We start from the raw sequence: 20,780 nt of genomic DNA, 5'->3' as shown, positions 1-20,780 counted from the left end.
TGCGTGTCCAGGCCCACACCACCGCCCTCTCCGGCCCGGTGCGGGAACGGACCGGTTCGCAACCCCGCTGCGCGCCCAGCCCGGTGCACCGTGCGGTGTGTGCTCTACCCTGCAGTCCTGCTGCACGCCCGGCACCGCATCCCCGGTGCACGCCCCTCCGGTACACGCCTTCCCCTCCTCCTCCGGTGCACTCCCCCCCACCTCGTGCACGCCCCCCCGGTGCACGCCCCCCCCCCTTCCCACCCCGATGCCCCGCCCCGTGCACGCGCCCCCACGCACCGTCCCCCCCGCCCCCCCCTCCGTCGACCCCTCCGGTCCGGCGGGGAGGGGCGGGGCGGGGCCGGCGGGCGGAGTGAGGCGTGGCCTCCCTGCGGGGGGCGGTGCTACAGCAAGGCGCGGGGGGCGGGGTTGGCGCGGGGCTGGGGCGGGGTTAGAGGCCGGGCGGGGGCGGGGCTTGGGGAGGGCGGGGCGGCCGGTGGCGCTCGCGCTGCGGCCCGGCTGCGGCAGCGGCGGCGGCGGCGGTCGGCGGCGCGAGGCCCGAGGCCCGGTCCGGTTCCGTCCGGTCCGGTTCCGTCCGGTCCAACCCGGCCCGGCGCCTCCTCAGTGTCCCGCCATGGCGCTGCTGCGGGCGGCCGCGCTTCCCGCTGAGGGGTCTCCGGCCTGGGTGCCCACCCACGTCCAGGTGACGGTGGTGCGGGCCCGCGGGCTGCGGTGCAAGGGCGGCGGCGGCGGCAAGCCGGGCACCAGCGACGCCTACACCATCATCCAGCTGGGCCGCGAGAAGTACAGCACCTCGGTGGCCGAGAAGAGCACCGGCAACCCCGAATGGCGGGAGGAGTGCGCCTTCGAGCTGCCCCCTGAGCTGGGCACCCCGGCGGGCCTGGCCCGCGGCGGCCTGGTGCTCACCGTCATGCACCGGGCCCTGGTGGGCATGGACCGCTTCCTGGGCCAGGCCCTGGTGCCCCTGGAGCCCGCCATGCAGCAGGGCCGCGCACCGGATGAGCGGTGAGTGGGTCCCACCGGGCATTGCCCCACACCCGTGGGGGCAGAGCAGGGGAAGCCTCTGCGATGGGTGTCACCGGGTTCCTGCGTGCCCCAGGATGGGTGTCATGGGTCTGTGTGAGCCCCAGGAAGGGCGTCGCAGCAGATGGGGTGTCATGGGGTCTGTGTGTGGCCTAGGAAGGGCATTGCAGGAGGTGGGGTGTGGTGGGGTCCATGCATGCCCCAAGAAGGGTTTTGCTAGGGCCAGGGGGTCACGGGGTCTGTGAGTGTCCCAGGAAGGTCACTGCAGGAGGTAGTGTGTCACAGGGTCCATGGACACCCTAGGGAGGGTGTCATGGGGTCCTGGCATGCCCCAGGAAGGGCTTTGTAGGAGGTCATCCACCATCACAGTGGCTGTGCATGCTCCAAGAAGGGTGTCACAGGGGACGGGACATTGTAGGGTTTGTGGGTGCTCTGGGAGGGGTGTGACAGAGGATGGGGTGGCACAGTGTCCATGTATGACCCAGGAAGGGCATTGCAGGATACATGGTATCCCAGGGCCCATGGATGCTCCAGGAAGGGCATCATGGGGTGTAGGATGTCATGTGTGCCCCAGGAAGGGTGTTGTGGAGGATGGAGTGGCACAGGGTCCCTCCATCCCCCCAGGAAGGGAGTCATGCGGGACAAGGCATCACAGGATCCTTTCTCCCCTTGGGAAGGGGATCCTAGGGGACAGGATGCCCGGAGGTCCCTCTGCATCCTGGGAAGGTTCCCTCGGGGTCTGTCACTCCTGGGAAACAGTGGCACAGAAGCCCATGGTGGTTTATCCTTCCAATGGCTGCGGGGGCTTTGCAGCCCCCACCAGCTCGGTGGGGCTGTTGGCATGACCTGGTTTGTTGCGGTGCTGTTGCAGGAGGGCCCCCCAGTTCGGGGGACCAAACCCCAGCCCTCTGTTGCCTACAGCATAAAACCCTGTGTGTGTGTGGATTTACTGTTCTTCCTCCTTCCCCCAGAAGAGTTTAAAACAATAATAATGTTTTCTAGCCTTTGCCAGGCAGAGAAATGCATGCAGACCTGGCTGGGCTGCTGCGAGCTTCCTTGCTACTCACTGGCTCCCAGGACCCCAGGAATTCAGTTGGCTCGCTGCCTGAAGCTTCAGGCTTGGAGAGGAGCCTCCCTCGCCCTCCTACCCAGGGCACGGCCAGGGAGGTGGCGGAGGGAGCGCTGGGGCTTTGCAGACAGCACAGCCTCATTCCTGGAGAGTGGGAATAGTGCGAAAAGGGGTCAGAAAAACTTTTCCCGTGGAGAAATGCTGCTCGTTTGCATCTGCAGCCCATGGAGACTCCTGCTTGCCCTAAAATGGGAGCGTGGGCACAGAGGAAAAGTGACTAACCCTGGAGTTAGTGTCTGAGTGTTTCCCCCCTGGCGTTTATTTTGCTTTTATTAGTGCTGCCTGGAGAATGGGCGGCGTCGGAGGAGCTGGATCTGAATTCTTCAGGCTTAATTCAAACCAGCATTGTGCGCAGACTTCAGAGTGAGCGAGCCGATCCGCGGCCTTTCGGGTGTGCCGGGAGAGATGTGTTGTTTTGGCACGGGAGGATGTGAAATAACTTTCCGTCCTCTTTGCGGTTTGGGTAGGGAGTCCTGCGCCGGGAGCTGGGGTAGGAGCCATGTCTCGAGGAAAGCCGCGCTCCTGTTAGCAGAAGTTTACGAAGCTGTGCAAGGCGGGGTGCCCCATGACAGTCTTTCAGGAGATTTCAGGAGGCTGAGCCTGTGGTCTCGTCTCAAAGGTCTCAGCGTCAGGGGCCATTAATCCCATGGGTGCAACGTCCAACGTGGCTGGACCCCATGCTGCCTGTCACAGCTGCTGGTCACCACAGTGGTACTCTTACTGCAGCCCAAGGAGGGCATCTGGGCCGTGAGGCAGGAGATCCCCAGGATTTTTGCTGTCTGTCTTCCTCCCTTCCTGTAGCTTTGCTAGCATAAGGAAAATTCACTTCCCCTCGCGCCGTTCAGGATTGCAAGAGATTTAAGGGTCTTTATCTTTGCCTGTGGCTCCCTGTAATGGGACTGAACACAGAAAACATGATGGAGGGCCCTCGCCCTACGCCCCTAGCATCTCTGTTCTCTCAAACCCCTGAGCTGGAAGGTATCTCGAGGGTGGGTGGCAGGTCTGCAGTGTGGAAGGGGCTGCACTTTTTTTGGAGGAGGGTTCCGAGTGCTGGAGTGTGTCCAGCTGGGTGGGAGAAGGGTTGGGGGGAGCCCCGGGGGTCTGGCTCTGTGAGCTGTGTAAGCTTCCAACCACCTTCTGATGTCTGGTTCAGCCCTGTTATAAACATTTTTTTTTAAGAGGAAATTTTAGTCCCAGATTAAAAAATAGCAAAACAAACACAGACTGCCCTGCTCTGGGACTGCACCATGGAGCGCACCCATGCCTGTGCAGCAGAGATAACCACTGGCCCCCGAGTGAGGGATGCATAAGTTGAGTCTCTGCCATATGCTGGTTTTTAGGACCCCATCTGCAGCCCTTGTTCCCAGGCATAAAACTGCTGCCAATTGCAATGGGACCCTGCTTAAAAAAAGGACTCAATTGTCAGTGTGTTGACCTTGCTCTCATTTTCCTGCTGATTTTTGTTGCACGGAAACTTTACCAGTGGTGATTTTTATACTTGTTTTCAGCACGATGGAAAATGTTCCGTCAAACTTGGACTCTTCTCCAGGAATGAGCCATCAGCCAGCATCCAGGGGTGTTTATGAGCTGCCTTGTTCAGCTGAATGTCTTGATCATTTCAGTGTTTTGCCTGGGAGAAAATCAACCCTTGGAGTTGCACAAGAGCAGCCTGAGAGCTCTCATGGCCTTTTTGGGCATCCAAAGGATTGTCCCACACTCAACCAGCTCCAGGGCTTGGGGTTGGCAAGCAAAGCAACAGTGCCGAGCATTATTTCTCCCTTCCCACGTCAGCCCATGTAGTGTTTTTGGTTTTAACCCATGCCTTTTACTGCCCAGCTGAGCCCAATGTCTGTCTCCAGATGCAGTACCTTTCTGCATCACAGAAAACCTTCGTCATGGCCCTGCCCAGGTGGGATGCTCCTGGCCTTCACCTCTTCTTCCCCAGTGACCTGGTCCCTGCAACTCTCTGTCCTGCCTTATTTTTTGGGAGCCCAAAACCCCAGTGCTGCCAGCAGTATGAGGCAGTGCAATAAAGTGCTTGCATACTGGCACGGTGACCATCACCGTGTCCAACCATAATGGTCTGCTCAAGGGTCCTCGAGCGCTGCTGGCTCGGCACAGGCATGGGGGGGGAGACGTGGTAGTTTGGCAGGGAAATGGGGGGTAGTCAGTGCCTCTAAAATGAGGGCTCAGCCCAGAAGAAGAGGTTTTTTTCTGGACTCACAAGGCAGCTATCGCTTCTGCTCTTCCTGACATCCAGGAAATGCCGTTGCAGTCCCCTGCGGGGGCTCATCCTGCCTTCCCTGTGGCGTTGCACCAAGCCAGGGAGCATTACCTCCACGTCCATCCCCATCAACGCAGCATCTGAGGAGGGTGGAAATGCTTCCAGCTGCAACAAGACGAGAGCTTCGATCTAACGTTCATCAGGCTGTGTTTTCCCCTTGGCCAACGTGGTCCGGTGGGTGGGTAGCATGGCAGGGCCTTGGCTTTGGGGAGGACAGGAGATACACAGTAACACCTGCGGGGTTGGATGTTGGACCTGGTTGCGTGGGGGCCTGAAAGGGCCTTGATTTTGTTCCATGGGCTGTGATGCCAATGGCGGAGAGGGATGTTAGGCACCCAGATTTTCCTGGGCTGGTGTCATGGTTTAACCCCAGCTAAGCACACACAGCTGCATGCTCACTCACCCCTGGTGGAATGGGGGAGAGATTCGGAAGAGTAAAAGTGAGAACACTCATGGCTTGAGATAAAGACAGTTGAATAGCTAAAACAAAAGCTGTGGATGCAAGCAAAGCAAACAAGGAATTCATTCACTGCTTCCCATCATCAGGCAGGTGTTCAGCCACCTCCAGGAAAGCAGGGCTCCATCACACATAATGGTTACTTGGGAAGACAAATGCCATCACTCCCAGTGTCCCCCCTTCCTTCTTCTATCCCCAGCTTTATATAGTGAGCATGACGTCACATGGTATGGAATATCCCTTTGGTCAGTTGATGTCAGCTCTCCTGGCTGCATCCCCTCCCAAGTTCTTGTGCCCCCCCAGCCTACTCTCTGGTGGGGTGGTGTGAAGAGCAGAAAAGACCTTGACTCTGTATAAGCACTGCTCAGCAGTAACTAAAACATCCCTGTATTATCAACACTCTTTCCAGCACAAATCCAAAACATAGCCCAATAGTAGATACTGTAAAGAAAATTAACTCTGTCCCAGCCAAAACCAGCACAGCTGAGCAAAGAAAAGCCCTAATTGTCATTACCTCTTCTCTCCCTTTTTGAAATCTCATTTTCATTTGCTTTCTTTCCCTAAGATCTCACAGCCCCATGGCAAAGGGGAAGGTTAAAGCCATGAGCCTTCCAGGGTGAAGATCTGCTGGTTCCGGAGCTTGGTCTCCAGAGAGAAAAATACAGGGCTTTGCAGTACTGGAATCCTGCGGGTAAAGGGACAGTAAGTGTAGCAGAGGGGTTGTGATTCCTGGCTCTGATGTTTTCCTGCAGTGACTTGCAGTTGCTTGCTGGCTGCTGCCTCGGACGGGGAGCAATGGCAGCGAGTAGCCTTTGGTGTCTCTGCGACAGGGAACTTGTCTTGCAGAGTTGTTACCCATGCAAAATTAACCCAGCTCCAAATTCCCCAAAGCCCTCCCTGCTGCATTTCCTTTTACTTGTTCTCATCCCTCCCCAGCTGTGGAGCAGCCGGTTGCTTGGAGGGGTCTGGGCTTGCATGCAGCCTTTCGCCTGGGCAGCCGCAGCATCTCTACCCTGGCAAGCAGGAACGAGACGTTCTCCTTGCTCTCCATCAGCAAAGAAGCTAGTCGGGGTACAAAACCTTTCCTTGGGTGCTAAGCTTCTCTCCCCTGCATCCTGATGGAGCTCAGTTCTGGGGCAAGGGTCAGTGGAGGAGGGACAGGGATTTCTTTGGGCTTGGGAAGAAGGTGTCATGGAGTCATGCCAAGATGGCTGGCAGAGCTGTTCAGAGAAGGAGCTCCTCGGCCCCATCCCTGCCTGCAGCTGCGTGGCTTGGCACAGGGAAGGAGAAGCAGCATGGCTGGGGGAAGGAACAGGCTGAGATGGAGGTGGCTCAGAGGAACATTGCTCTGAATTTGCTTTGGCCCCAGCGTGATTGAGAAGCCCTCCAGAAGGTCACATCATTGTCCTGTGATGTGTGCTGCCCACTTGCTCAGCAGCAAAGCAGCATTGGGACCAGAGGGGCGAGAAGCACCCTCAGGGCCAAGGGACAGTCCCCAAATCCCTGCTGGGGCTCCCTCACTGTCTGTTGGTCCTTCCTGAGCTAAGCGCCAAATCAGGCACTTTTCCCTTCCCCTTGCTGGTTGTACCCATCATGTCCCCTCCTTGCTGTGGCGAGAGCAGGCGGGTAACATGCCTTCTGTGGCACTGTCCTTGTGTTTCCCCCAGGCACGGACCTGCTCTCATCTCCACCACCAACTCTTCTGGACTGCTGTCAGCCCATGGTGTGCTTGTGGCTGCTGTCCTCCCTTGTTAAATTAAAATCAGTGGAGATCATTAGCAGCAGAGCACGTGCTGTGGCCTGCAGGCTCTTGGCTGTGGCATCTCTCTTGGACGTGGTGGTTTGTGCTTGTTGCCATTCACGCTGTGGCCCTGGCTTCTGTCTGCATCTGTTAGGGGAGATTTTCGCACCCAGGGTCAGAGCTCATTTTCTGCTCCATATCGGGCATGAGCCGAGGCCAAATTGCTGCAGCCATGTCCTCTGCACGTCTGTCCTTAAGCCTAGGAGAGGAAGAGACCTTGCAGTGGGGCAGAGAGGAAATAGCTGCTCCGTGATAGTTTTGGGATGGAAAGTTTTAATATGAGGGCAAACAGAGGCCTCTTCCTCAGGGGCTGTGATCAGAGGTGTTTGGCAAGGCTCGTGAAGGTTTTCAGGGTGGCCGAGAACAGCAGCTGTGATGAAATCTTTGTTTTTGGGGTGGAAAGGCAGCTCTGAGGGGTTGTTGCATCTCAGCCAAGCCAGGAAACACCCTGCTGTGTCGAAACGGCACCGAGCAGGGGGAGGAGAGAGTTAGTCCTGCCAAAAATCAGGTCGAGATGCTCTCTGCGCTGCTGGAGGCAAGGCTGGGCAGGAGGCAGCCAGGCCTTGGGATAGGGACATTGGTCTCCAGCTTGTCACAGGCAAGCATTTGCCCCTAGCTGGGAACCCACAGGGAAAGTGTCAAAGGTGATGCTGCTTACAAAATGGTGGCAGTGCTTAATGTGGCTCCTACCTGCCCAGTTTACCCTATTTTCACCCATTTGCTGAGGTCAGTTGAAGAGGTTTAAGGCCCTTCCTCTGTTCTGCTCCGGGAAGGCTCCACTTTTTTTAAAAAAAAGATATTTGAGCAGTTTGATCCCAGCTTTGCAACTCTGGCATATTGGGTTTGGGCCATCAATGGCTGGCAGCACTGGCCTGTCACCCTCTGTCATGTTAAAAACCAAAAAGCTGCAGATTCAGGCTTCTTTCTCTGTTTCACGCTAATTGGCGGAGCCCTAACTGCCTCCAGCTATCTTTTTCCCTTAGCAGCTGCAGAAAAACTCACAGCCAGTCCAGAAAACACCTCAAACCTGTTGGTACAAAGCTCTAGACATGGTTGGAGCCGGTGCTATTGCATGTGCTGATTTCAGCTAGTGCTCACGCCATGCTTCAGGAGCCTCGCCACCTCAGTTCACCTTTCCAAGGTGACTCCCTCCCTTCCTTACAGACACTGGCAAAATATTTCTTGCCTGTCCCTCCTCTTTGGTGACCAGGAAGGCAGGGTGGGCTCTGCTCTCCGCTTCTTTGGCCCTCTGAGGGGATGTGTCGTCATGCTGGCCTGAGCTGGATGGCTCAAAGGCAGTGTCCACAGCAGGAGAGGAGTTTATGGGGGATTCTCTTTGTGGTTCCTGGGGGAATCGGCTTGATTGTAGCATTGCCCCAGGGGAGAGCATCTACGGGCACCCTCAGCTGCACCCCAGCAGCATGGTCCCTTGGAGTGATGTGTTACAGCTCAGGGGTCTGCTGGAAGCACCCCTCTTCTTTATCACTGTTAACAGAGGGAGAGCATGTGTTGGGGTGGAGAGCGTATCTGTGCCATGGCTGCTGCCAGGGCAGAGTCTAGACTGGGTTATTCTGCCCGTCCGCTGTAGCCAGCTTGCAAACACACTTATGTAGGTGCCTGCACGAAGGGAAAATGAGCTCATTGCCCCAGGTAACCCCACAGGCTCTGGGTGCTCTGGTGTTGTCTCGACTGCTGAAGTCCTCTTGCTCTAGATGCTGGTCCATTGCAGGCGTGCTGGCACCGGCTGCTGCCTTTACACAACTGCTGCACGGGGCTTTCTTGACAATTGGGAGTCCAAAAAAGACCTTGCATGCTTTCTTAATGTGGTCTGTCAAGTGAAAATGGCTTTTAAACCTTTGCTGCTGCCTCTTTTTCCACCCCGGGGCTTGTTGAAGCCTGTGCTCGGCAAAGGTGTGCAAATAACTGCCATGGGAATTTGCTTTCTTTGTCAGGAGCTTGGCTGGGGACGCAGGGTTTGGGTTTCCAGTGGGGCAGCCTTTCCAGCCCAAGCTCGGGGTTTGGGAGCCCTGTCCCCGAAGCAGCATCCCGTGGCCTCCCCAGCTCTGTGTTTCCAGCACATGGGTCTCTTCCCCAGCAAGTCCACCAAAGATAAAGCTGTGTGTAAGTACAGCAACCTGCTGCTGAGCTTAAGATTTGTTCCCTTTTTCCCCTGTTTTTGCGTGCGTGACTCATGCCTGAGAGTGGGTTGCAGGGTCTGTTGATGAGATGAACAACCAATCAATGCGTGACCCGTTGCCAAAGTGGGTGTAGCCAGTATTTAAAGCTGCGTGGAGCCCTTGGGGTTGGTTTCCCCTTTGGAGGACAGGTGCTGCATTCCCAAGTCTTGCGTTGCCTCTGGGTATGAGGTTCTCTGTGCAAGCCCTGCTGTGATGCGCTTCCCAGCTGGAAGTGGAAAAGGAATTACAGCACAAACGTGTTTCTCCTGCCCGTCCTGTGCACGTTCAGTTGTGCATTAAGTAGCTCCCCAAAAGCAGGTGCACCGGGGGAACCTGTGGAACAGCTCTTCTGTGTCGGTCGTGCTTTGCAATCCTGCAAAATCAGCTCTGGGCTTGATTTTTAAACTTTTCTTTGTGCCCTTGTTTTTTTTGTGCAGTGAGTCAGTGGACTGCCAGTGCTGCCTCCTCTCCCATCCTTGCACAGGGGCCTCTTCCCCTAGTCTTGCTGTGCCCGGGCAGTGCTGGCCTGGAAGTTCAGGTCATTTGGTGACCACAAATGTGGTTTATTGGCTTGTTCACGACTCAGAGTATGCAAACCTTGGATGCCCTCGAGTGTAAACAGATAAATATATCTGAAGAGATCACTTTCTGTCTCCTGCTATTACTATCTCTTCTTCATTCATAAATGCTTCATGCTCCATTTTACAGCTCCTTAAATCTTCCCTCCCTTCCTCTTCATACCTGCCCATCCTGCACTAGAGAGGGGAAAGCCTCTGATCTTCTTAGCCTAAATTGATTTGCGATCAAGTTGCCTGCACTTGCTGTCATGCCAACACCATCCTGGTGGCTGATAGCTCTTCTCCACCCCTGGTGTCTACCCTGCTCCTGAAACCATCCCCCTCCATGCTGTCACACACTCCTGTTTGCCTCTGCCAGACAGCACAGAGGCTGTAGGGGCAGATTTGGAGGCAGTGGGTTGGCTGGGCAGCCATCCTCTACTTTCTCTGTGTACAGGGTCAAGAAAACAGCCTGTCTGGGGGCTCCACAGGTCTGGGCCACCCCCATCCTCCCATAGCCAAGGGGAGGTGCCAGGTGGCAGGGTCCTGCTGGGATGCAGGAGTGAGGATGCTCAGGACCTTGCCAGGATGGACCTTGTGCATGGAGCACTGAGGTGCTGCAGGATACGTGCCTGGAGCACTAGCTCCATAGCACAGTCTGGGTGTTGCACCAGGCTTGCCAGTGAGCTGTGGGTGCAAGCAGGGCTGGTTTTCATCGTGCCTTGCAGGTTTGCAGGCTATTCCCTGCCATTGAGACCCACTGGAGTGACAACATCTCTGTTCCTGTCCTGCAAGTCGCGGGACAAGCCTTTTGGCAGGGCATGGATATGGCAGAGCATGGACAGCTTTCTCTGTCCTGGAGTGAGTGTGAGTCGGTGGTGGGATTTTCTCCTGGGGATTGCCAGTTGTCCCGTGCTCCCACATCGGCTGCAAAAATACATCACTTGGAGCACCAGCACCAAGTCTGTAGCTCCATCCTCTTGTGCCCCTCACCACATATGGCTTCTACTCTTTGTTTCTGATATCCCATTTTGCCAGCATTCTCTTGAGCAGCAGAGCTGGTTGTGTCAAGGCTGGAACCCATTAGAGGAGCAGGGTTGAGTTGCTTTGTTAGCAGTGAGCTGAATTATCTAATAAGCTGTGGGGGGTCAGTTTGTTCAAGTTTGTTTTCAAGCACTTCTCAGAGGAACGTTTGCAGAGATGAACTTCTTCCCACCTCAGCTGCTTGAGCCCTTTCTTCCCCATCCGTGGGGGAATCAGCCTGTGTTTGTTTTCCATCTGTGCTTTTAGCAGCTTACAGGGATCACCTTGCAAAATAGGCCATCCAAAACCAACACAAAATGAACCCACGCTGCAGAAAAGCTTCCCAGCACTGTCGGGGGAATCTGTGTCAAAAACACGAAGCCAGACAAAAAGCATAAAACTCCTCAGGGTTGGGGTATTTTCCACCCTATGCTTCCCTTCTTGGGTAGATGAGCTTCCTCCTGGCCTGATGCGATGTGCATGTTTCTGCAGGGCTGTTTCAGTTCTCGTCTCACCAAAGTGCCTCTTTGCTGCCTGTGCTGCGCCCGTCGAGGGGAGTCACACCAGGAGGAGCAGTGCCCCTTCTGCCAACATTTGTGTTTTCCCTGGATGCCTTTTCTATGTTCTGTCCTGCTCTCTCTGTTGCTGCTGTAGGCGCCCAAGTAGTCTTTAATTAAAGACTCTGGGCTCTTTTCAAAAGCGGGGAAGACCTTGTTGCAGGGATGAATCAGCAGTAAATGACAGGCTGATGTGGCTGGGGAAGAGCCATTGGCTCTGCGTTGGGCTATTTCTTGCTCCATACTGCAGCTCAGGTGGGTGAGTTGGTGCAGGGCAGGAGCATTTCTGTTTGGGTTGAGGAGAACCTCAACCACCCCGACAATGCTGAGTGGTTTTGGGAAGCATCTGACCACTGAAGCACTCTAGAATTGCTCCAGCTGTGCATCCTTCCCTGTGTGCATCCATGAACACTGCGAGTTGCTAAAGGACTTAACCATTCAAGGCACCTCTCTTGAACCCACTGCTAGTAAAGTACTGGGACCAGTCCGGCAGTGAAACTGGAGGACCATTGCTGAAGGCACCCAGGGCGTGTTGGACAGGTCTGTTAGGGCAAGGTAGGTCTGGCTGAGCTGGAGGGTGGATGGGGATCTCTTGGGGAGCCATGGTGGTCCTCCTTGGAAGAATCCACGTCCTTCCTGAAAGTAGGGAAGGATGGTGCCCTGATACTGGACACAGCATCTCTGAAAGCTGTGTTGCATGTGCTGCCCTGCCTGCCTGATCTCATCCCAGTGTCGCGACTGTAGTAATCCCAAACCAATGAAATAAGCTCGGATCGCTGTGGGGTTTATAGATGACAACCTGCAAAACTGCTGACAGGACTGGGGCTTGAGCTTCGTGCTTGGTTTTGTGCTGAAGGAGTTGCTTGATTGTGAGGGGGTTGTGGAAGGGACAATGTGACCGAAAGCCTGGGGTCAGTCTCCTGTGGGATCCCCTCGCCACAGTTGGCATTGCCTTTCTGTTAAGGGTTGGCTTCGTGTCTTCGTGATCATCCCAGCAGCTTGGCTTCCCGTCCTAGGAGGTGCTGGGGCAGCCCACACAGACAAGGTGGGGAGAAAAAACTGCCCAACCATCTTCCCCCTGTAGCTCAGACATTCAACACGAGGTTTCTAGGAGTGGGGGCTCCCCATGCCCCCCATAAACAGTCAATTGCAGCATGATGGAGGATGAAGAGCAGGGGAGGTGGGACACTGCAAACCAGATGCTGACCCTGAGCAAATCCATCCAGTCAGCATCCTCTGTGGGGTTGCTTTCCCTCCTTAACAAACAGCTCCTATGTTCTTGTTTGCATGCCAGGGTGTTTTTTTCCCTTTGCTCAGCACTAGTTGGCTTTCCGGTATGGGATGCTGCTGGAGGATGGGGGAAAGCACGTGTTTTTTGGGGGCCTGGAGTTACAGCAGTGCTTTGTGCTCTGTTCTCCATGCCTCCCTTGCTGCTCCGATTGATCCCAGCAACAGCAAATGTAAAAATAGATGCCAGGCGCTTTCTGCCTTTCCTCCCAAACCTGCCTTTTGGCAGCCGTGCTGCATGGCTCACCATTCTCCTTGACTCTCAGTGGAGGCGAGTGGGAGGAGAGAGGAGCCTTTGCACAGGAAAGGGTTTTACTGAAACTGTCTGGAGGCAGTTTGGATGTGCTGATTAAACACGGTGACCTAAATGAATGTGCACAGCCATGCAGGGGGGCTGGGGAGCCCTCCACCATACATCGGTGCCCACAAGCAGTGTTACTGCAGCGGGATGCAAGCTTGCAAACCCCCAGAGCACATCTCACTTCCCGGGAGACGTCCGAGAGCTTGCAGGGGCCTTCAGCTGCTTCCCTTTTCCGGGGCATCTGTGGGCAGTTTTCTGTTTGAGGTTTCCTCTTCCGTCCCTGTGTGCTGGGGCAGCTTGCTGCTTCCTTCCCCCTGTAGAGATCCCCGGGGCCTGAGTGCCTGCCTGCCCCTTCCCTGCCACAGCATCCGTGGAGGGCAGATCCCAGGGTGATGCTGTGAGAAGCTCTTTGGCTTTGGGGGATTTGCACCCAGCATGGTGCAATGCTGCAAGCAGGCACCCAATGCAGAGAGGCACTGGACTCATGGGGTGTAAGAGTGAAGAATATAGGTGTTTTAGCAAAAGCTAATTGCCTGAATCTGCAGCTCTTGTCTTCAAGCTGGCTCGAGCTGCATTCCCTGGACGTCTCTCCCTGAAGATGTCTCCGCGTAAGCCCAGCTCTCCATATGGCCAGGGCCAAGGTGTCTCAGCAGAAGCATCACCTTGCAGTGGAGGTGGGCAGATGGGTGGAAAGGAGCAGTTCTCCATGGAGCAGAAGAGTGTTGATACAGGACCAGCAGGCCTGGGAAGCTGCAGGTTTCATCCTCCGCTCCGTGTTCAAGGGGGAGATCCATTTCCAGTTCTAAGGAGCATAGACTCAGGCACCAAGTATGTCTCCTTAGCTAGGAGCAATCCTGCTCTCAATCACCACCAGCTCTGGCACTGGGACAAGACAGCGTGTTTAATTTAATGTTTTCTTAAGTAGCAAAGTCTGTCAGGCTGTGACTCCTCCAAACCTCACTAAGAACAGCACCCCAGGAGTAGGTGGCCAGAGATGGGTGTCTTGTCCTGGACATCCTGTGCAGCAAGGGGCTGGACCCAAGCTGGTGGCACCATCCTCATGAGAGGCCTCCAAACACCTCCGAGAAGTGGGTCGTTGCAGTCCTGGGTTCCCAGTGCTGGACATGCTTGATACAGCTTCCTTGATCTCCCTGTGCTTCTCAGTGCCAGCACCTCTTCCACAGTCTTATTAATCTAACACAGGGAAATTCAGAGCAATTGGTCTGAGTCTGAACTGTGAAGCCCACGGCTGCTCTTTCAGACTTGGAAAAGGGTTTGTACAGGCAGAAGCTGGCTTGTTTTTCCAGGCATATCATCTGGCCTCATAAAAGAGATCGTGTCCTCGTCTGAGACTTGGGCTTGGATGGTCCCAATCCAGAACCCCCCCACCCAGGGCTTCCCCCTGAGGGCAGCTTGTGCAAGAAGCGTCGGAGACCAACGGGTGTGGGATGGGGCTAATAGTGAAAAGATGCTGCAGGAGTTTGTGTTTGGCTGGGCTGAGACTTGAAACCTGCCCCACTCCCAGTCTCCTGCCACATCCCAGCCGAGGCAATGTTTGCACCTCCTGTTTCCACTGGAACTGATTCATAAAAAAAAAAAGAAAAACCCAACATGGAACAACTTAATCCTCCCAAACACTCATCTTGTGCCGTAAACTTAGAGCTTAGCCTAAAAATAGCTCTGTTCCCTGTTTGAGGTGTAGTCCCAATAGCTTGCCGACTACTGATCAGGTCTTGGGAAGCAAAAATAGGTCCTTAATCCAGCACCAGCATAAGCAGAGGTTTTTCCTTGAATGGACTCTTTTTGAAGCAGATCAGGTTTTAAGGCTTACTCTTTCAAAGGCGTCACCTCTGAGCACCCAAATTAATTTTAATGACCACAATATTGTAAGTAATGGGATGGGAGACGCTGAGAGCGTATCCATGTGAGCTGAGCCAGTGGAGGGATTTTACGGGCTGTTAAATCTCGTCATCCTCAAGCTTGTGCCTTTCCTTATGTTAATCCACCCAGATTTGCTCTCTATTTTTTTTTTCCATGGGATGATGTAAGATACAAAAACTACTTGCGAGTTTTTTTTCTTTTCCTGCTAAATGATTCAGCCCCCAAATCTCTCCTCTCCCAGCTGGCAGGCTGCTGCAGCCCTTCCCTCTTGAACTTCTTCCAGGTCTTGCATCAAATTGAGCAACATAATATTTAATGTGCTGTAGCCACAGCCTGTTCCAAGCAGCCTTTTCCTCACTGCTGCTACAGGAAGAGTCTACTGACTCACCTGCTCCTGCTCCCCTAACTGCTCCCTGGCAGTGGATCAGCCTTTTGGATGTCTCTTTGCAGCTGCAAGGGGTCAATGCTGCTTTTTTCCATGTTTTCTTTTCTGCATGCCTGGATATTTTCAAGCTTGAAGCCTGGGTACTGAACATTTTTCAAAGGGCATCATATAGGGGTGGGATAAGCAAGTGGCAGGAATAGGAATGGGTTTGCTGGGGATTTAACCCCATGTCTCTGCTGGCAAAGTCAAGCTGGCCATCCTGTGTTTTGGTGGCACCTGAATTGTGTGGTGAAGGACATGGGTGCTTCCAGCTGTGCACTCATATTATTTATCCAGGCATCCCAGCAGGGATTTAAGGGTTTTGTGCCCCCTTCATGAGGTACTGTGTAGGCTCCCCAGGCTTTGCAGCTCCTCCCTTCATCCGAGATGTGATAACATCCCCAGCAGTAATTCAGAAACATCTGGAGGATACGATTCAAGTTTCTCCTTGCCCTGGTGATTTCAGCATGGTCACACCCACCTCTGTCCCTTTACATTTTCCTTCCCTTTTTTTTTTTCTTTTCAGTGACTTCACTTTTCAAGTGGATGTAAAACACCACTGGGATTTTTATTTTCTGGGAAATCATTGGGAAATTGTTAACCCAGGTCTAGAAATTTCTTCCACGTCCTGTTGCTGCCTGCTTTGCCTGTGAAGCATGTCATGGAGAAATAGGGTCTGTCCTGAACCTACAGATTTCTTTGCACCTTGTTAAGGGGAATTTTAATACTTTGATCTGGGAGGGATTAGAGCTGCTAGGGCAGCAGCTGTGCTGGAGACCCACTCATCCTGCTGCAGCCACCCCGGGAGGCAACCCCTGGAACCGAGGCAGAAAGATGGGGCATCTTATGGGAGGAGAAGGGAGTGAAGGACCACTGAGTCAGCAGCAGTCTTTGGGAAGAAGTGGTTCCCTCATGGCCTGTGTTTTGTGATGCACTGTCTAAACATGGTACCACTGTGAACCGGAGAACTAGAAGGTGTCACTGGGCATCTCTTGCTTTGGTGCCCTCTCACCCACCATTCATTCCAGCTGGCAGGAGTCAACTCCTTTCTCCCATCACATACCAAGGGTTGCTCCATGCCCTCCCAGTACACAGGTTATTCCCTGCAGAAGGATTGGGCCCTAAATGGAGGTTGGGAGGTTATTTTCCCTTGTGCAGTGTATGTTTTGAAGGCTTTTCCCACGCTCTTTCCATCTCTGTGAGCAAAGTCTGCCTTAAGGGTTTTGTCTGGGGCAGGGCAGTGGGGAGCATCATCCATTAATCTACTGTGGAGATGGTTGAAGCTTTTGTGCTGGTGGATATGGCCAATATCTCATTTGGGAGCTCTCACCAGCCCCAGCGGCACAGTCCTGTGCTTTGGCAACCAGCACGGGGACCATTAAAGTCCTTTTCCCTTCTCAGCTCAGGTGTCAGACTGCCTCAGATTTTACAGATGTTTCAGCAGAATTGAAGGATTTGGAGGAGGTGAAGGTGATAGATGTATTGGTGTGCTGCATCCTCCACCATCGCATCAGGTCATCGCAGATCCCAAAGCTGTACCGCAGGCTGGAGACTGCCATCAGCCAGCTGTGGGAATGCAGATATTTTCCCAAAATCTAGTAACCTGGGTAGGGTAGGGTTGGGTGGGATGGGGTTGGGTCAGGTTGGAAAGACTAGGTGCTGCATGGCAGCTCCTCCTACCCATAAAGAGCTCCTGGGATGCAGCATCCTCTAAATGCTTGACGCAAGGACACTTCTAGGCTAACTTCACTTCCAGGCAAACTTATTTAGAGTGAGGCACAGAGGGTCTGGCATAAAGTTATTTTAATGAATGTCATTGAGTGACTTTGCCATTACAGTACTGTCTGGCTTGAAAGGATTTGTTCTGAGTCACTGGCTCTTGAATATTTAAAACGCAAGCACAAAGCACCATCTTTTTTTAAACATGGGCTCATAGCAACATATCAACTGACCGTACAAAAATTTGGCCACCAGTAACTTCTCCCCCTGGAATGCATGGCGGTATCTGACACCAGGTTAAGACAGATGATGTTTGCCAGGTTATTTAGTGGAAGTGCTTTAGGATGGGGATGGAGACAGAGCTCTTACAAAGCCACTATGGTTCAGGGAGGGTTCTGGTCCCATGCAACACGCCTGTGCTTGGTGTTTGCATGTCTCTGACTCAGGTCTTAGGTGAATTCTGGGGTGCTTGTGCTAGCTCGCACCCATCAGCAAGCTCCCTGAGGTCTTTCTGGCTTGTGTCTCTTGGTAATGATGTATGGGCCTTTCCTTTTCTTTCCTCTCTGACTCCAGGTGGCACAAGCTACACTCCAAGGCTGGGAAGAAGGAGAAGGAGCGTGGTGAGATCCTGGTGAGCATCCAGTTCACACGCAACAACCTTACAGCCAGCATGTTTGACCTGTCCATGAAGGACAAGCCACGGTCTCCCTTTGGCAAGCTGAAGGACAAGGTGAAGGGCAAGAAGAAATATGACTTGGAGTCAGCCTCTGCCATCATCCCCAGCAGCATGGGCGCCCTCGACATGGAGGATGACTATGACATTGGGGGCAAGAAGTCCAAAGTCAAGGGCTTCTTCTTGAAGAACAAGCTGCGCAAGTCGTCCCTGACACAATCCAACACCTCCCTGGGATCTGACAGCACCATCTCTTCCGCCAGCCTGGGCTTGGCTGCAAATGTTCCCGAGGTAACCAAATCCCCGAGCAGACACAGCAGTCTGTCCACTGAACGCTCTGGTAAGAGGATAATGGTTTTAATTCCCACCCTCCTTTTTTTTCCTTCTTTTCTTTGTAAGGGGCTGTTCAGGCTTTCCTGCAAATCTGTTAACTCGTTGCTTACCTAAAAAGCAGCATCCTGCACAAACCCTCTGAGACCTTCTGCATACTGGCAGTAACATGCTGGCCAGAATGAGGGGAGATGTCTAAGATTTTGCTTTCCATGCTGAGCCTGTATATGCACAGCCTGACTTACATTGTTGCTGCATGTGCTCCCTGCCGCTCAGCATGAGCTTGCGGACTATGAGGGTGCTTTAGGACTGTTTCTTCTCTGCCCCCTAAAAACGGGTTGCCAACACTGGCTTGTAGCAGTAAGCCCCTGGGAGAGGGCTGGGTGAAGTGGAGCATGTTGCTGCTGCCTGGCTGTCTAATGAGACGCCTCCGGCTCGGAGGCAAAGCTGAAACAGTGACCAGTTCCCGGTGATTAAAGCAATCTGAGCTTTTGGCGCTCAGAGAGTGGCGATTTGCAAACAAAAAAGGCCCTTGTAGTGAATTAATTCTTGCCATCCCTTGAAAATGAAATATATAATTAAATGGTTTAATTGGCTGGAGACAGCAAATTCCCATATTGTGTGGGAGTCCCAGGGTACATGCTGCTTGTCACGGTGCTGGTGAAGCTGCCCACGTGATGCCTCTTGGTTTCTGGTGGGTGACGTTCCTGTGTGTGGCTGGAGAGCGAGTGGAGGCACCGGTCTGGCCCCATCATCCTCACGTCATGCTGAAGGAGTGTCATGGTTTAACTCCAGCTGGCAACTAAGCACACATACCTGCTCGCTCACTGCCCCTAGTTGGGATGGGGGAGAGATCCAGAAGAGTAAAAGTGAGAACACTCATGGACTGAGATAAAGACAGTTTAATATCTAAAACAAAAGCCGCACATGCAAGCAAAGCAAACAAGGAATTCATTCACTAGTTCCCATCAGCAGCCATCTCCAGGAAAGCAGGGCTCCATCACGCATAATGGTTACTTGGGAAGACAAATGCCATCACTTTGAACATCACCCACTTCCTTCTACCCCCAGCTTTATATAGTGAGCATGACGTCACATGGTATGGAATATCCCTTTGGTCAGTTGATGTCAGCTGTCCTGGCTGCGTCCCCTCCCAAGTTCTTGTGCCCCCCCAGCCTACTCGCTGGTGGGGTGGTGTAAGCACTGCTCAGCAGTAACTAAACCACCCCTGTATTATCAGCACTGTTTTCAGCACAAATCCAAAACATAGCCCAATAGTAGATACTGTGAAGAAAATTAACTCTGTCCCAGCCAAAACCAGCAAAGGAAACAGCATTTCTGGCTAGGAGGGGAGAGCAGCTGCTTGTTACCTAAAGTTCAGGCAGTTGTTCTCACTGGGCTCTCCACGTAACCTCCAAAATCTGCTGAGCGTTAGCAGTAGCCACAGGGTCAGGCAGTGGGAGGGAGAAGCAGGCACTGGATCCTCCTGGCTTATATTGCATAAAGCAGCAGCCTAGCCTGTTGGAGCAGAGCTCAGAGGCTCGTTGTCTTTTATTCAATGCAAACTCTTAAATCACATGGAAGCATAAGCCCTTTAAGTAGCTTCTGGGTAGCGTGTTGCATTTATTATCGATCTCAGATCCTCTCAGACAAGGGGTTTGTCGTCTTACAGAGACTCCTGTCCAGATCCTGCAGTGGGAGGTGATGTGCTTGGGGATAATACCGTATAGCTTGTATAGCCACATACTTGTGACCCATGCTTTTGCATTTCTAGTAATACAATTATAATCTGGTAGAGCCTGGGAAGGAGAAAGCCAGTGTGATTTCACAGATCTCCTTAGTGTTTGTGGGTAAAAGATAACGATGCTTTTCATACCTGTGTCTGTTACTCGGATGACCTCACCTCTGTTTTGTGTTTTATTTTCCTCCAGTGAAAGACTACTTGCCATCTCCAAAGCTGACCCACAAGAGAGCATTCAGTGACGATGTGTCCCAAGTCAGCCCGGTCCTGGAGCCAAAAGCAATCCAAAGCCTGAAGCCAAAGAATGATCCTGTGTCCCGGTCTTCCCTCTGCATCAATGGGAGTCACGTTTACAGCGACGAGCCTGCACCAAAGAGCCCCGTGTCTGTCCCTCAGAGCTCTGCACCACCGTCTGTTCCCAGCGTCCCCAGACGTCAGGACGAGGGCTTTGGCTTCACCCCCCTCCATCCCGAGTCCCACGAGGTGCCTTGGGGGGTCAGCAACTTTGAGAGGACGCAGCAGAGAGATGAGCCCAGGTTCATCCCATCTCCTCCCAGCTTAGTCTTGCAAGAAGAGCTCAAGGTTTCCACAAAAGCCGTCACTCTCAGTAATCATCTGGGCAGAGCCAAGATGGAGGAAAACAGTCGCTCAGAGAACAAGCCGACGCAAGCTGCAACACCCATGGTCTTCTCCACAGAGACGACAAAGGACAAACAACCTGAGGAAACAAAGAAGGAAGACAAGAAAGCAAAGGGCGGCCTTTTCCACCATGGGGGCAACAAGAGTGACGTGGGGAGCAAAAGCCAGGGGGAGAAAGTGGGACCCTCCCATGGCTCATCCGTCCACACGACAGCAGGGAGAGATGAGAAGAATAAGACCAGCAGCTGGTTCGGTTCAAAGGAGCCCAAAGAGTCCCCTCAGAAACCCAGGTCAGTGAGATGGGTGTGTTGACGTCTAGGCCATTAACTAGGTGCCCCAGCCTCCTGTCTTCAACAGCTGTGCTGTTAAATGCTCTTCAGCATCAGCGGAGGACCAGCCCCCATTGCTCAGACAAGATTATAGTGGGGGAAATCCTTCTTTGGTCGTAAATGTCTCACAGGGAGCGTGATTTTTCCTGGATCCCCCCCTGGCTTCTGCCATGAACCAATTCCATTTGCCCTCCTGGGCTGTGTTTCCTGGTTGGGGAAAGGTGGGATCCCCTTCATGGAGAGGGACACGTTTCCCTTTGCAGAGGTGAGGCTCAGCATGGTTGTGCCAAGTGTTTCTGTGGCCCCGAAGTAAAGGATCGTTATACTTTAATTAGATAAAAAAGCTTACCTGGCAGTCAGTGTAGGATGCGGGACATAGTGACATGTAATCACATTTTTTTATTAACATCCCATCCCCTCTATGTCCCTTCTCTGGCCTGGGGGTGCA

At 53.5% G+C, this 20,780-nt stretch overlaps 1 protein-coding gene across 1 annotated transcript in view; it reads left to right on the top strand.

Annotated features, from left to right (window-relative positions):
- Positions 1-512: 512 nt before the first annotated feature.
- RAB11FIP5 (RAB11 family interacting protein 5) overlaps positions 513-20,780 on the top strand; it is a 40,482-nt gene continuing 20,214 nt past the window's right edge. Inside the window, exons 1-3 of the mRNA XM_082482875.1 lie at positions 513-1,005; positions 17,194-17,633; positions 19,555-20,293. Coding sequence (XP_082339001.1) covers positions 614-1,005; positions 17,194-17,633; positions 19,555-20,293 — 1,571 coding nt within the window. The 5' untranslated portion in view covers positions 513-613. The remainder of the gene's footprint in view (positions 1,006-17,193; positions 17,634-19,554; positions 20,294-20,780) is intronic.

The sequence above is a fragment of the Vanellus vanellus genome (genome assembly GCF_965231255.1).
Source record: "Vanellus vanellus genome assembly, chromosome: 4".
Taxonomy (NCBI): Eukaryota; Metazoa; Chordata; class Aves; order Charadriiformes; family Charadriidae; genus Vanellus; species Vanellus vanellus.
Note: the sequence above shows the minus strand (reverse complement) of the source record. Positions and strands in the feature narration are given on the sequence as shown.